This window comes from Notolabrus celidotus, chromosome 23 (assembly GCF_009762535.1).
Source record: "Notolabrus celidotus isolate fNotCel1 chromosome 23, fNotCel1.pri, whole genome shotgun sequence".
In the NCBI taxonomy this organism is placed as follows: Eukaryota; Metazoa; Chordata; class Actinopteri; order Labriformes; family Labridae; genus Notolabrus; species Notolabrus celidotus.
Genome location: NC_048294.1, coordinates 23,990,508 through 24,003,496, shown reverse-complemented (window position 1 = coordinate 24,003,496; position 12,989 = coordinate 23,990,508). Strand labels below are relative to the sequence as shown.

The following is a 12,989-nucleotide window of genomic DNA, read 5'->3' as shown; positions in this document are numbered from 1 at the left end:
AAGTATAGATATAATAAAAAGAATCAAGAAAGCTTTATTTCCAAGGGAGCTCACACACACAAGGAATTTGACATGGTGATTGGAACACCGGCACTTAACAACAAGACAGTTAGGACAATAATATAGAAACCTAAATACAAACATTCAAAGTAAAAATACTTTCTGTACAAAGAAGTATAAAAAGTACTATTTAAAGACATAAATAAATACATTTGCCTAAGTTAGAGTGCAAATTTTATTAGATGAGTAAAATAATAAATAACGTTATGATTAAATTTCAATATTGCACATGGATATTGGGGTATTGCAAAGTATTGCACATGTTGGAGTTATATCTATATTAACCAGGAGTTAATATCTTGTGTAATTATATTGTTGGAGCAAGTTGTTATCGTTTGGGAATCATATAATTAAACTGTTACATGGGCTCTCACATAGCAGTACTATATCACTTCTTTTAATGTCATTGCTGAAATACCAGTTATTCAGCATTTTTTTTTAGTTACATTATGTATTAATGTACAATAAATAACATATTATCTTGTTGTTGCGCTCTTGCTTTTGTTTTTCAGTGTTTTAAATTGATGCACACAGCATGTCAAATATATTTCTGCTAGTTTAACGCAGGGGTTCTCAAAGTGTGGGTCGGGACCCTCTGGGGGGTCGGGAGACACAAACGGGGAGTCGTGAGATGTCTTTCAGAATGTTTTATTAAAAATGTTATCTAAAAAAAGTACATTTATAGTAAACAAATATGAACAAAAATAGTAGCTAAGCTTGAAATAAAACCTTGAAAATAGAAAATGTAATGAGTTTTCTGCCTTTCTTTTCTCCAGATGACTCCTAAGTTTAGAGTTAGTGAACAGTTAATTATCAAAAGCATCAGTAGCAGCAGGTTAATTCATAAGAGCACAGGAAACACAGACACATGCTCATATAGGTAGGGTCATTTTCTGCAGACAGAAAAACAATTCTGGAAGACATCTTAGGAACCCCAGTGGTCCCGACCCACACTTTAGGAACCCCTGAGCCAAACGAAGACACATTTAATCACTTTAAGGGACAGTGGAGGTCGTGGGCTGAAGAGTTTGGGAACCTCTGTTTTATCGTAGTATTATCCAACATGAAAAGGCAGACGCAATCACCCTGACTTTTGATTCATTTGATTTATTTGTGGCAATTCAGTGTAGTATCTATCCGCATCATAATCTGTCAGACTACACTCTCTTCTCTTTTGTCACAGTCAGGGTCCTTCAACAGGAATTAGTTTTATTTCCCAGAATCACACTCTCCTCATTGTTCTTGCAGCTCTATGCCTAGCCTTCAATGTGTCTGCTGATGGTAAACACAGGGGATTCTATACAGTATACAAAGGTATGGGCATATAAAGCTGTTCCATCTGTAGAATGAATTTGTGCCACATGTTGGGACAGTCATAGAAGAGATTTGTCCTTCTTCAGACAGCTGCCAGCTGCTCTTTAAGGTGCACAGCTGAAGGTAAATGTCTGCCCTTGCAGTCTGCACTTCATGGCCTAAAAGGCAGAGATGATGCCTAAAGCTAAGCTTTCATGATGGAGGGATTCTGACCACATATGGATTTGACATTCAGAGCAAAATGAGAACAGTAAAAGTGGTATTACATAAATTATCTTTAACTTCCTGATGACATCATTTTGTCTTTCTAGTTGATTATAAATCTCATAATAAATCAGGCCGATTCGCCCAGTTAGCCTTGCATTACTGCTTCTCAGTGGTCGACAAAGTACACGTCTTCATGACTTAAGTCAAAGTATAGATCCTCCAGGTCAAATATTACTCCAATACAAGTGAAAGTTGTTCAGTCAAATTATTACTTGAGTTAAAGTACTGAAGTACTTCCTTTTAAAAATACTAAAGTATTCAAAGTACTTTTTAAAATATCTCTATTTTCACAAAGCATGATGACAGCAGAGAATATATAGAGTACATTCTGTTACATTCTGTTTATTTAGAAACCATCACTTGAAATCTTTAAAAACTACACCATGGAATAAAAACAGACACTAAGTTACTTTAAGTACAGACACCTTAGTTTGAAATGTTCATCTGAAATGAAACAAACGTTACGTAGCTCAACACTCTTTCTCAGGTTGGACTGTGAATGTTTGTTTGTTTGGTCAGAGTGGGAAACAGGGAGAACATTTCAAACCATACGTATCATTCTTCATTTCAAAAACCTCTAACATGGGCTGAAGATATGGACATGGGTGCTCAGGTGGAGAATTATAGCCATCATTACCACCTCTACATGAACTGCCTGATCTGAGTGATGCTCTGTGTTTGCTTCACATTCAACCGTGGAGACGCACGATATACAGGTACGACTAAACCACTGAGACAAACAGAACTACACAAACACAGTTTACTGTCTTAGGATCAGATTTCACAAAAGAGAAGGAAATTCATGAACTGACTTCAAAGATAAAGTAGTGAGTAACTAGAGCACTGATAGAAATATAGTGAAGTAAAAAGTAAACTAATTGTCTTCTGAATGTAGTGGAGTAAAAGTAATAAGTTCCCCCAAAAAATAATACTCAAGTAAAGTACAGATACTCAAAAAGTGTACTTAAGTACAGTACTCAAGTCAATTTACTCTGTTACTGTCCACCACTGCTGCTTGTAGAAATATAACTATACAGGGATTCTCATGATCGCCATTTAATGCGATTTGCAGAAACACTGGGATAAATTTGTCTTTCATGGTAACTTCTTGGAAAAATGTTTGCGTGTTATTCTCAGAATCTTTTAATTTGATACTTCACAGATGAATAATAATGTTTCACTATTTCACACAACTAATATGAATGTTGTTGTGCGACAGGAGCTCTCGCAAGATATGTGCAGTTCTCGCAGGCGTGAGTAGTGACCTCACAGGTCAGGTAGCCAATAGGAAAATATCCTGAAAGTTCCCATTGGAAAAGGAGAGGCCAGATCTCTGATAAGGAGGGCAGTAAGGGATGTGTGGCAGAAAAAGTGGGATGAGGATACAAAAGGTAGGCATTTTTACAGCATCCAGAAAACCATTGATGGGACTGATTTTAAAGGGAGGAATAGGAGAGAGGAGGTGATAGTTGGCAGATTAAGATTGGGTCATACAGGATTGAAATCGACTCTGTACTTAATAGCCAAATGTTTATCAGTGAACTGTGATGTGTGTGATGTTGAGGAGAATGTGAAACCTGTGGTTATGGAATGTAAAAAATGTGGCATACAGAGGAGGAGATTACGTGGTAGAGTATTTGGGCTGGAGCCATACTATATTTATATTTCTTTTATATTTATTACTGTTGTCTTCCTTTCAAATTGTGTGTTCTTTGTGGCTTCATACGGGACCTAAGAATCAAAATTTCGTTCCATATCATGCGATAGCTTGTGTTGGTATGACAATAAAAAACCTTGAATCCCTGAATCATAGACTGTATAAATAATGGACGTAGTATCCGTGACGTCACCCATCTGTCCTGAAGCATTGTTTTGAAGCCAGTCGGTGGCGGCAACCATATTGGAAATGCGGAACTCAACCGGTCAAAGTGTGCCCTAAACAGGCAGGCTTTGAGCCTCCTAGCCAACAGCTATGTGTTCCTGTCTGTCAGTCAAGTCAGTCATGTCCTTATTTGGACAAAAACTCGTCATCTTAATATCTTCTTATCTGTTAGAAAAAAAATCACCCCTGTACAGTGTGTGCCGATAGAAGAATTAACGTCTTAGACCCAAGCTGTTTTTTGAACCAGGCTGTAAACATGTTTATTAATGCTGTAAAGATCCTCTTCTTTGAATGGGTGTGTATGTGGTTTCCTGTGTTTCTGCAGCCAGCCTCAAGTGGATGCTCGATGAACTGCAGTTTATAACATTTCAGCATGGGCTTCATATTTTGAGACCGGAGGTTGCCGCTAGGCTGGAGCGGAGTTGGAGTTTGAAGGGAATTCTGGGGAGGAGTGATGGGATGGGAGAATGCTATAGGGCCCTTTTAGTATATCTGAAAGAAACAGGTTTACATTGTGTGATATAATTTATGTAGTTATTTATTTAATTAATTTACTTATTTTTATTAGTTATTGGTTTTGTTTTGTTATTTATGTGTATATTTTAATTTTATCTATTATTATTATTACTTAGTCGCTTAATTTCTGTTTATTGTTTGGTTATTTTTTTTCATGTTTGCATGATGTAGAATCATGGACTGTATGTGTAGAATGTCTGCTGGGGAGCAGGGAGCACAGACAGGGACAGGAAAAGACTTAACAGACTGGTCAGGAGGGCCAGTTCTGTCCTGGGCTGTCCTCTGGACTCCATAGAGGAGGTGGGTGAGAGGAGGATGTTAGCCAAGCTGACATCCATCATGGACAATCCCTCTCACCCCCTGCATGAGACTGTGGGGTCCCTGAGCAGCTCCTTCAGCAGCAGACTGAGACTCCCACCCTGCAGGACGGAGCGCTACCGCAGGTCCTTCATCCCATCTGCAATCAGACTGTTTAACACCAGCACTGCTGTGTCCCGTTAATCACCTGTTCTCATCTTTCATTCCACTACATGGAAGTTACTATGTGACTTGGCACATTCACAAATAACTACTGTATCCATCTGAATCGCACTGTTCTTCATACTGTGTATGTTTGTTTTTAAATAACCTGGTGCAATTTTTATCGTGCAATAACTTACCTTATCTATTTATCAGATAGAAGTGTACATAGGGTGTATATATCTGTAATAGTTGCCATATTTCTTTTTTTTTTAACTTTATTTTAGTTTCTTTCTTCTATTTTATTTTTATTTTTTTATATTATATTTTACCCTTGTCATTGCTATTATTATTGTTATTATATATTTTTAACTATGTTTGTACATTGTTGTATTCCCCTGTCCCGTGTTGTAAGTTGTTGTAACAAAAGAATTTCCACCAAATAAAGTATATCTTATCTTATCTCATCTTACCTGAAGTACAACACCCTGTAGTTACACACTCCGGTGCAGTAGGTGGCGGTATGCATCTTTTTAAGTTGGTGACGATCCGCCATTAAATCGAGGGAAGAAGAAGAAGAAGAAGGTAGCCAATAGGAATGCTTCCTCAAGGCGCGCGCAAGTTGAATCCGGAAGTGGGCAGTTTGTTTTCGTGTTGATGTCATGAAAGCGAAATAAAGGCAGAGAATCAAACTCTTCCAAGTTATTTGTAGATCAAGGAGCTTTATAGAGATAAAAAATGTCTGCTGCTGCAGAGTCGACGCATTTATCGTCTCTGGGGAAGGGTGACAGCTTACATCAACAGGGTGAGGAAACACAGCTGCTGCTTTTATTCTGCTTTTTGTGTTGACATTACTTTGACGACATGCGACTGTGTTAGATGTACATTTAGATGTTTAGATACAAGTTTCGACATAAAGAAGCAGTGTGTGCTGTGTTTAATGTCCCTACAGTGATTCGGTTCAGTCATCACTAAGATAGTTCTGTATTTGTTTACTCCCACAGTTCTTGCCTCCTTCCCTCTTTGCGACATCACAGAAGACGATCTGACCCAGAACCCTCAGCTCTGTAAACTCCTGGCTACCCTGTCCCAGCATGTGGACCGAACTGGACTCACTGCCCCACTGAAAACAGAGCTGGATAAGGTATCAGCTGTGGCACTGTTCGTTGTCACCAAACACATCTTTCAATCACATGCCGTAATACATTTAAAGTGTGCTTGATGTGCCCCTCTGTGGGGATGTGATATTCAGTTTTATTTCACAGTAGCTCCTCAATGACTCGTCGACCTCTACTGGTAAACAGGAAGAAGTGCAGCCACAGAGATTGGGTCCTTCTCTTCCTCCAGTTTGCTTTGACTTTTGGACCTTTAAGAACAAACACATCTTTATTTTCCAGGCTGAGCAGAAGCTGCAAAACCAGAGGCGTCATTGGCTTCGCTCTGAGAGTCTGAACAAAGGGCTGCAGGAGATGATCCAGGATCACTGTATCAGAAAGCACCATGCCACCATCCCTCCTGACCAGAACATGGTAGTTATTTTGCATGAATCATGGGCAGAAACCCATTTACATTTAGGTGAATACATCTCTGAAGGACCTTGGATGTGTTGATTCAAGTTGTCACTTGCTTGTGTTTTTGTGTGCAGTTCTATGAGACAATGGAGAAGTGTCTGCTGGTGTCTCAGTGTATCAGACAGCTGGATCCCAGCAGTACCACCCACCAGGATCAGCCCTCAATTCTGGGTCTGAGCACCCAACAGGTGATGGAGCTCATGCCACTAGAGAAGGTGAGTCATAACATTTGCTTTGGTGCATGAAGAAAAGGATTTAGGGATTATTTTGCACCAAAATACAGTTGAGGCCAAAATGATCAGCCCCCCATGAATTCTGGAACATTTTCCTTAAATTCTGCCCAATGTTTGCATCATTGATCAAACTTGATATAATCAAGCATTCAGCTGTGCTGTTTAGTAGCTTTGGTACATTTTGGAATGTAAAATATTGATTTAGGATAGCTTTATATCAAATATAGTAATTAATATTACGATCAAAAATATAAGCCCCCATGTGAATTTTTGCTTTCAAAACACACCTGTCGGTCAACTGGCTTCCTGACAACACCTGAGCATCCAATCAGCATTGAGCTTTACTTCAGGCACTCCAAACAGGGCACTTGAACACATTATTCAGAGAGACTACTCTTACTAGCCATGTCAAAGACAAAGAGAATCAGCCTTGAGGTCAGAAAGAAGATAATTGAGGCTCATAATAAGGGGAAAGGCTATACTGTCATTCCCAGGTGTTTTACAGTGTCTAGAACAGCTGTACGTCGCATCATTGCAAAGTATGAGGAGACAAACTCTGTTAGAAACAAACCTGGACGTGGTAGAAAACAACAGATTTCAAGAACTTTGGAAAGAAAAATAGTTAAAGATGCCAACAAGAATCCCCGGACATCTGCCAAGATGATTGTTGCTGACCTGACCTCCTCTGGAGTTGATGTTTGAAGGAACACAGTTGTGAGGGATCTTCATTGTAGTGGGCTTCAGGATTATCGTCCCAGAAGAACCCCTTTACTCAAAGAGCGGCACATCAGAGCCAGACTGAGGTTTACCGTGAACAGTTGAAAGGTAAAGATGAGTTGGTGGTGGAGGGATCATCACAGTTAAACATGGTGGAGGGATCATCACAGTTAAACATGGTGGAGGGATCATCACAGTTAAACATGGTGGAGGGATCATCACAGTTAAACATGGTGGAGGGAGCATCACAGTTAAACATGGTGGAGGGAGCATCACAGTTAAACATGGTGGAGGGATCATCACAGTTAAACATGGTGGAGGGAGCATCACAGTTAAACATGGTGGAGGGAGCATCACAGTTAAACATGGTGGAGGGATCATCACAGTTAAACATGGTGGAGGGATCATCACAGTTAAACATGGTGGAGGGAGCATCACAGTTAAACATGGTGGAGGGAGCATCACTGTTAAACATGGTGGAGGGAGCATCACTGTTAAACATGGTGGAGGGAGCATCACAGTTAAACATGGTGGAGGGAGCATCACAGTTAAACATGGTGGAGGGAGCATCACAGTTAAACATGGTGGAGGGATCATCACAGTTAAACATGGTGGAGGGATCATCACAGTTAAACATGGTGGAGGGAGCATCACAGTTAAACATGGTGGAGGGATCATCACTGTTAAACATGGTGGAGGGAGCATCACTGTTAAACATGGTGGAGGGAGCATCACTGTTAAACATGGTGGAGGGAGCATCACAGTTAAACATGGTGGAGGGAGTATCACTGTTAAACATGGTGGAGGGAGCATCACTGTTAAACATGGTGGAGGGAGCATCACAGTTAAACATGGTGGAGGGAGCATCACTGTTAAACATGGTGGAGGGAGCATCACAGTTAAACAAGGTGGAGGGAGCATCTTACTGTGGGGCTGTTTTGCAGCCTCAGGCACAGGGAGCCTGTTATGTTATGTTGACATTTTGAGCGATAATATGAAGAACTCTGTTCTTAGTCTAGGCTTAGGTCGGCGCTGGGTCCTCCAACAAGACAATGACCCAAAGCATTAGTCGAAGTTGGTCCAACAGTTCTTAAAGGACACCAAAACCAAGGTCCTGGAGTGGCCTGTACAGAGCCCAGATCTAAATCCTGTTGAGAATATGTGGCAGGTGCTCAAAGTGAATGTCCATGTTTAGAAACCATGTATTTTGGACCAGCTGGAACAGTTTGCATTGGAAGAATGGGACAAAATCCCTCCAGAGACATGTGCTGACCTTGTAGAGAACCACTTGAAGAGGTTGCTGTCAGGTGTGGCTCAGAAAGGGTGCACTATTGACTACTTATGGCCAGGGGGCTAATCATTTTGGACGTGTCATTTTTACCTTTTTCGTATTTCAATTCATTGCATCAATAAAATATCCTAATCAAACTTAGTGAACATTTTGAATTTGTTATTTTGTAAACAAATAAACCATAAACACTTGTTGTTAATGGTCATTTTCATGGAGAAATCAAGGGTTTTATCTGATTTTATAAGGGGGGGCTAATCATTTTGGCCTCAACTGTACACAGATTTGTAGCCTGTTTACCAACAATGCAGTATTTATCTCTGACAGAATGTACACAGGATGAAACAGGGTCTCCCAGTGGAGCTGGAGAAACATCTGAAGAAGAAGTGTTTGAGTCTACTCTCTTACTACCAGCCTGAATGGGGTACAGAACTAATCGCTGATTTTTACTTTCAATGCAAATACTCATCCACCCTTACTCCTTTATCACCTCACAGTTCTGCATGCTAACTTTGATTGTGTCTGGTTTCACTTAGAGAATGAGAGTGAAGGTCTGAAGACCATTAAACTATCACATCTGTCGGCTCAGATGGACAAAGAGAAGAAAAGAGCTCAGAGTGTGAAGGAAACCTGCCGGGAAAGCACCGTTCTTCTGCAGAGACAGACTCAACTCTACCTCTCTGTAAGATTTGAAATTCATTACTTTCTGAATTTCATTGAAAGTCATCTGTTAAAGACACAAGTGTTTCCTGTTTTGTTTGTTATCTACGGTAGTTGTATTGTTGCTGATTTCCCTTCCCTTCGACTCGTATCCAGGAGCTGATTAAGTGTATCCAGCTGCTCCAGTCTCTCATATTGGACCACAGGCTGAGGATCCAGACCGATCTGGACAGGAAGAAGTTAGACTACTTTGAGGGGAAATTTGAACTAGTCTTACAGAAAATCAAGTAAGGACTTTCAATCATGCTTAAATGTATTTTGGTGCTCTCACTCAAAGATATTCCCTGTAAAAAATCAAACCTTCATGATATTTTTTCAACCTTTGCTTCTCTTCTTCCCCTTTGAGGACTGAGATGGTGGAGATTCAGCTCGACACGTACACGGTAGACTCATTATCAGCTCATAGAAAAATAAGGTGAGGGCCTTTTTGTCCATCTCTGTCTTCCCATTAATCACTTCCCCATGCAATGACTACATATTTGATATAACTCAACCCAATGTTCTGAAATGTGATACAAGTTGACAGCACACTGCAAAAAAGGGTAGCTTAAATATAGGGTAAAAAAACTTAATTCAGGGTGAAGATTTCTTAAAACTAGTGAATTTATCTGTCCATGCGGCAAGTTCATTTAACTTTATAATAAATGTTAAAATGAGATTGTTAAATCTAGAAATAAGCAGGCTCTGAAAAGTATTAAAAAGGGTTGAATAAGTAGAATATGCAGATTTTTAGCTCAAACTATATGAAAATAAACTTCCTACAGCACAGTTAGAAGTGACATATACTGAATATAAGCAAAGAAACTCTCATTTATTTATTTATTTATTTTGTATACTTAATTTGAGCAACTTAAGGCCTTGGGAGAGAAAAACAACACTAATTTAAGTAAAAAATGACTAACTATTAGAAAACTAGGATTACACTGTCTCTTGATATAAACTGGCTCATCTTAAAGCTGGGGTTGGCAGTCTCGGAAACCAGCATGAATTTGAACGTAGCTTTTCCTCAGGACTCCGTCTAACCCCTCCCCTCCTCCCTCAGAGCTCCTCCAAAACGCCCCCCCCCCCCCCCCCCCCCCCCCCGCTCACATACACGAGCGCCGCTGATTCTGGACCATATGATGGTGACTGATTCAAAACCAGTCCTCACCAAAACATTCTCATAGTGAAAGTTAAAAACACAAACAAACATGGCTGCTGTTAGTACTCACAACTGTCATGCTAGCATTATCCAGTTGTACTGGTGACACGATATCAGGAGAAAAGTTAAAACACATGTAATACTGTAACAGCTCTACTGTTTGTCAAACGTGTTCAGTGTAGATGTTCTTAATTCCTACAGTGTTGACGGTCAGTGAAGGCATCAGGAGAGTGTAGAGTGTGCTAGTGAGACCATAGACTGTATAAAATATGGACGTTGTATCCGTGACGTCACCCATCTGTTCCTGAGAGCTGTTTTGAAGCAAATCGACGGCGGCAGCCATATTGGTAATGTGGAACTCAACTAGGCAGAGTGTGACGTAGTGTGAGTCTCTTAGCCAATGGCTGTGTGCTCCCGACCGGGAGTCACGTCAGTCATGTCCTTATTTGGGCAAAACTCATAATCTTAATATCTTCTTAACCGTCACGTTAGAAAAAAATTCACCCCCCGTACAGTGTGTGCCATTAGAGAGATTAGCGTTGTAGGGCCAAGCCGTTTTTTGAACCAGGCTGTAAACATGTTTATTAATGCTGCAAAGATCGTCTTTTTCCCATTCATATCTATGTGGTTTCCGGTGTTTCTGCAGCCAGCCTCAAGCGGATTTTCGATGTATTGCAGTTTATATCACTTCCGCATTGGCTTCATCGTTTGAGACCGGAGTTTGCCGCTTGAGTGAGAGAGAGGAGAGACAAGAGGAGAAGTTCTTCATTCATTCAAACATTGATTGTTGTTTTGTTGGTTGGCGTGATCACGGCCGACAGTGACCGGTTATTAAAACTCAACATGTTCACGAATTGGCTCGTCATCACTACAGCGTCCGGACGGACGCTACAATAAATCTCTATTTTCTGTAGGACTTATTGAACGTCATTATTTATTCTGCTTGTTGGTGAGAGCTTTTTAGACTCTGATCCGGACTACAGTCCTGAGCAAAGCACCTCATCAGGTCAGAGGGGACAGGCCCGAGGACGAGCGAGAGGGACAGTCAGTAGAGTCAGGGGAAGCAGAGGCAGAAGACGGGGACTCGGAGGAGTGCACGCCGGGGAAATGTACGCGCAGGAGGCGGGCAGAACGGCTGGACAGGATTTGATTGGTTTAAAATTTGGGGAGCCAAAACACGGTGATTGGTTGGTGTTTTCTCAGGTTTACTCCGGCTGTAGATAGCAGCTTTTTTTCACTCTTTTTTAGGAACACATCATGCATTGATTGCCATCAGGACATAAAGATCATTTTAACCAGTATGACAAAAAGTGTACCTAAATCTGATTACCAACCCCAGCTTTAAAATAAACCTAATCCATCTTAAAACTAAAATCTTTAAACCAGTCCTTATTCTTAGAATATACCTCTGAAATGTTTCTACAGAAACCACAACAGCAAGCTGGATTACTGGCAACATTTAATGCATTTCAGGATTAACAACAAGAACACTATTAATAGTGGCTCAGGGTTGATGCATTCTTTTAAAACAGTCTTTAGAGCCAAACCAAAACAAATATATCACCATTTTGCACAGCAGAACTCTGAGCAATCAATAAGATACAAGCTGAACTGTGTCTTGAATAGATGCCTCATGTGTTGTTCTTAAATCAACTTGAAGTTGTTACTCAATCTTGAAACAAGTTTTATTTTGATGAGACTTTAGGTGAGACAACTAATGTAGCTTATTTTAACAGTCATTCACTCAATTTAAGATTCCCAGACTAACTGAGACAAAAAAGACATGTTCATAATCAATTTAAGATTCAACCATACATACAAAGATTCAAGTAAAGAACTCTAAAAACAAGGTGATTCATCTAACATGTCTCAATCCAAGAATTCAAATCTTGGCAAGTGCTGAATTATTTGCAGTGCACACAGAGCACACAGTTTTCTTACTTCTGCTTACATTTGCAATGCTCTCAATAAGTAATGCTAATATAATATTGTTGTTTTCAGGGAGAAGCTGGGCTCTGAGCTGAAGGCCTGCCAGGTGGAGAAGCAGTCTGTGGAGGTGAAACTGGCCTCCTTTAAGATCCTGGGCAAAGAGTTTGAGGCTCTGGCTGAGGAGTACAGCAGACTGTGGCAGGAGATAGAAATGAAAACCTGGGCTCTGAAGGAGTTCACTCAGTACAGTAACAAGTAAGGGTCACATGCTGGGTTATCAACCGGCCGTCCACGTTTTCAGCATGTGATTGTTCATGCCGACTCAATGACTTACAGGCTCTTGGACGCTTGGTTCAGAGGCTGTGTTAGACTCAGAAACAATCAGAGCACCCAGATTAAAATGTTTAATAAACTTTAAATACAGTTCCATTAAAACTGCCTGGTTTCATCAAAGCATCACTCTCTTTAGACTTTTGAGTTAAAGACTTTTCTCTGCTCACATTATAAGATGCAGTTTTAAAATAAGTTTGAAGTGTCTTGCATGTGAGTAAACATCACAACATCCATCCTGAAAAACAAAGGTGCCTTTGCCCTAAAATTCAGCTTCCTGGTCTGTAGATAAAGCAGCAGAGAATCTGTTCAACAAGGCAAGTTCATTTATAAAGCACCATTCATACAAAGAGCCATTCAAAGTGCTTTACAGAGTTAAAAACAAAAACCAGAACAGGAACAATCAACAAAAACATACAGCAAACACTTTGAACATTTACATTTTACATGTAGCCAGTTATACTTGATCCTCCCCCCCCTCTCTCTCTCTCTCTCTCTCTCCTCTCTCTCTCTCTCTCCTCTCTCTCTCTCTCTCTCTCTCTCTCCTCTCTCTCTCTCTCTC

General features: G+C 40.3%; 1 protein-coding gene across 1 annotated transcript; it reads left to right on the top strand.

Annotated features, from left to right (window-relative positions):
• Positions 1 to 5,089: 5,089 nt before the first annotated feature.
• Positions 5,090 to 12,550, top strand: haus4 (HAUS augmin-like complex, subunit 4). The gene is made up of 9 exons (XM_034676563.1): positions 5,090 to 5,303; positions 5,503 to 5,642; positions 5,896 to 6,027; positions 6,144 to 6,284; positions 8,635 to 8,731; positions 8,844 to 8,989; positions 9,124 to 9,254; positions 9,374 to 9,442; positions 12,170 to 12,550. Exons 1-9 carry the CDS (start codon positions 5,237 to 5,239, stop codon positions 12,354 to 12,356), a joined length of 1,110 nt encoding a protein of 369 aa, XP_034532454.1. The 5' UTR covers positions 5,090 to 5,236; the 3' UTR covers positions 12,357 to 12,550.
• The last annotated feature ends 439 nt before the right edge of the window (positions 12,551 to 12,989 follow it).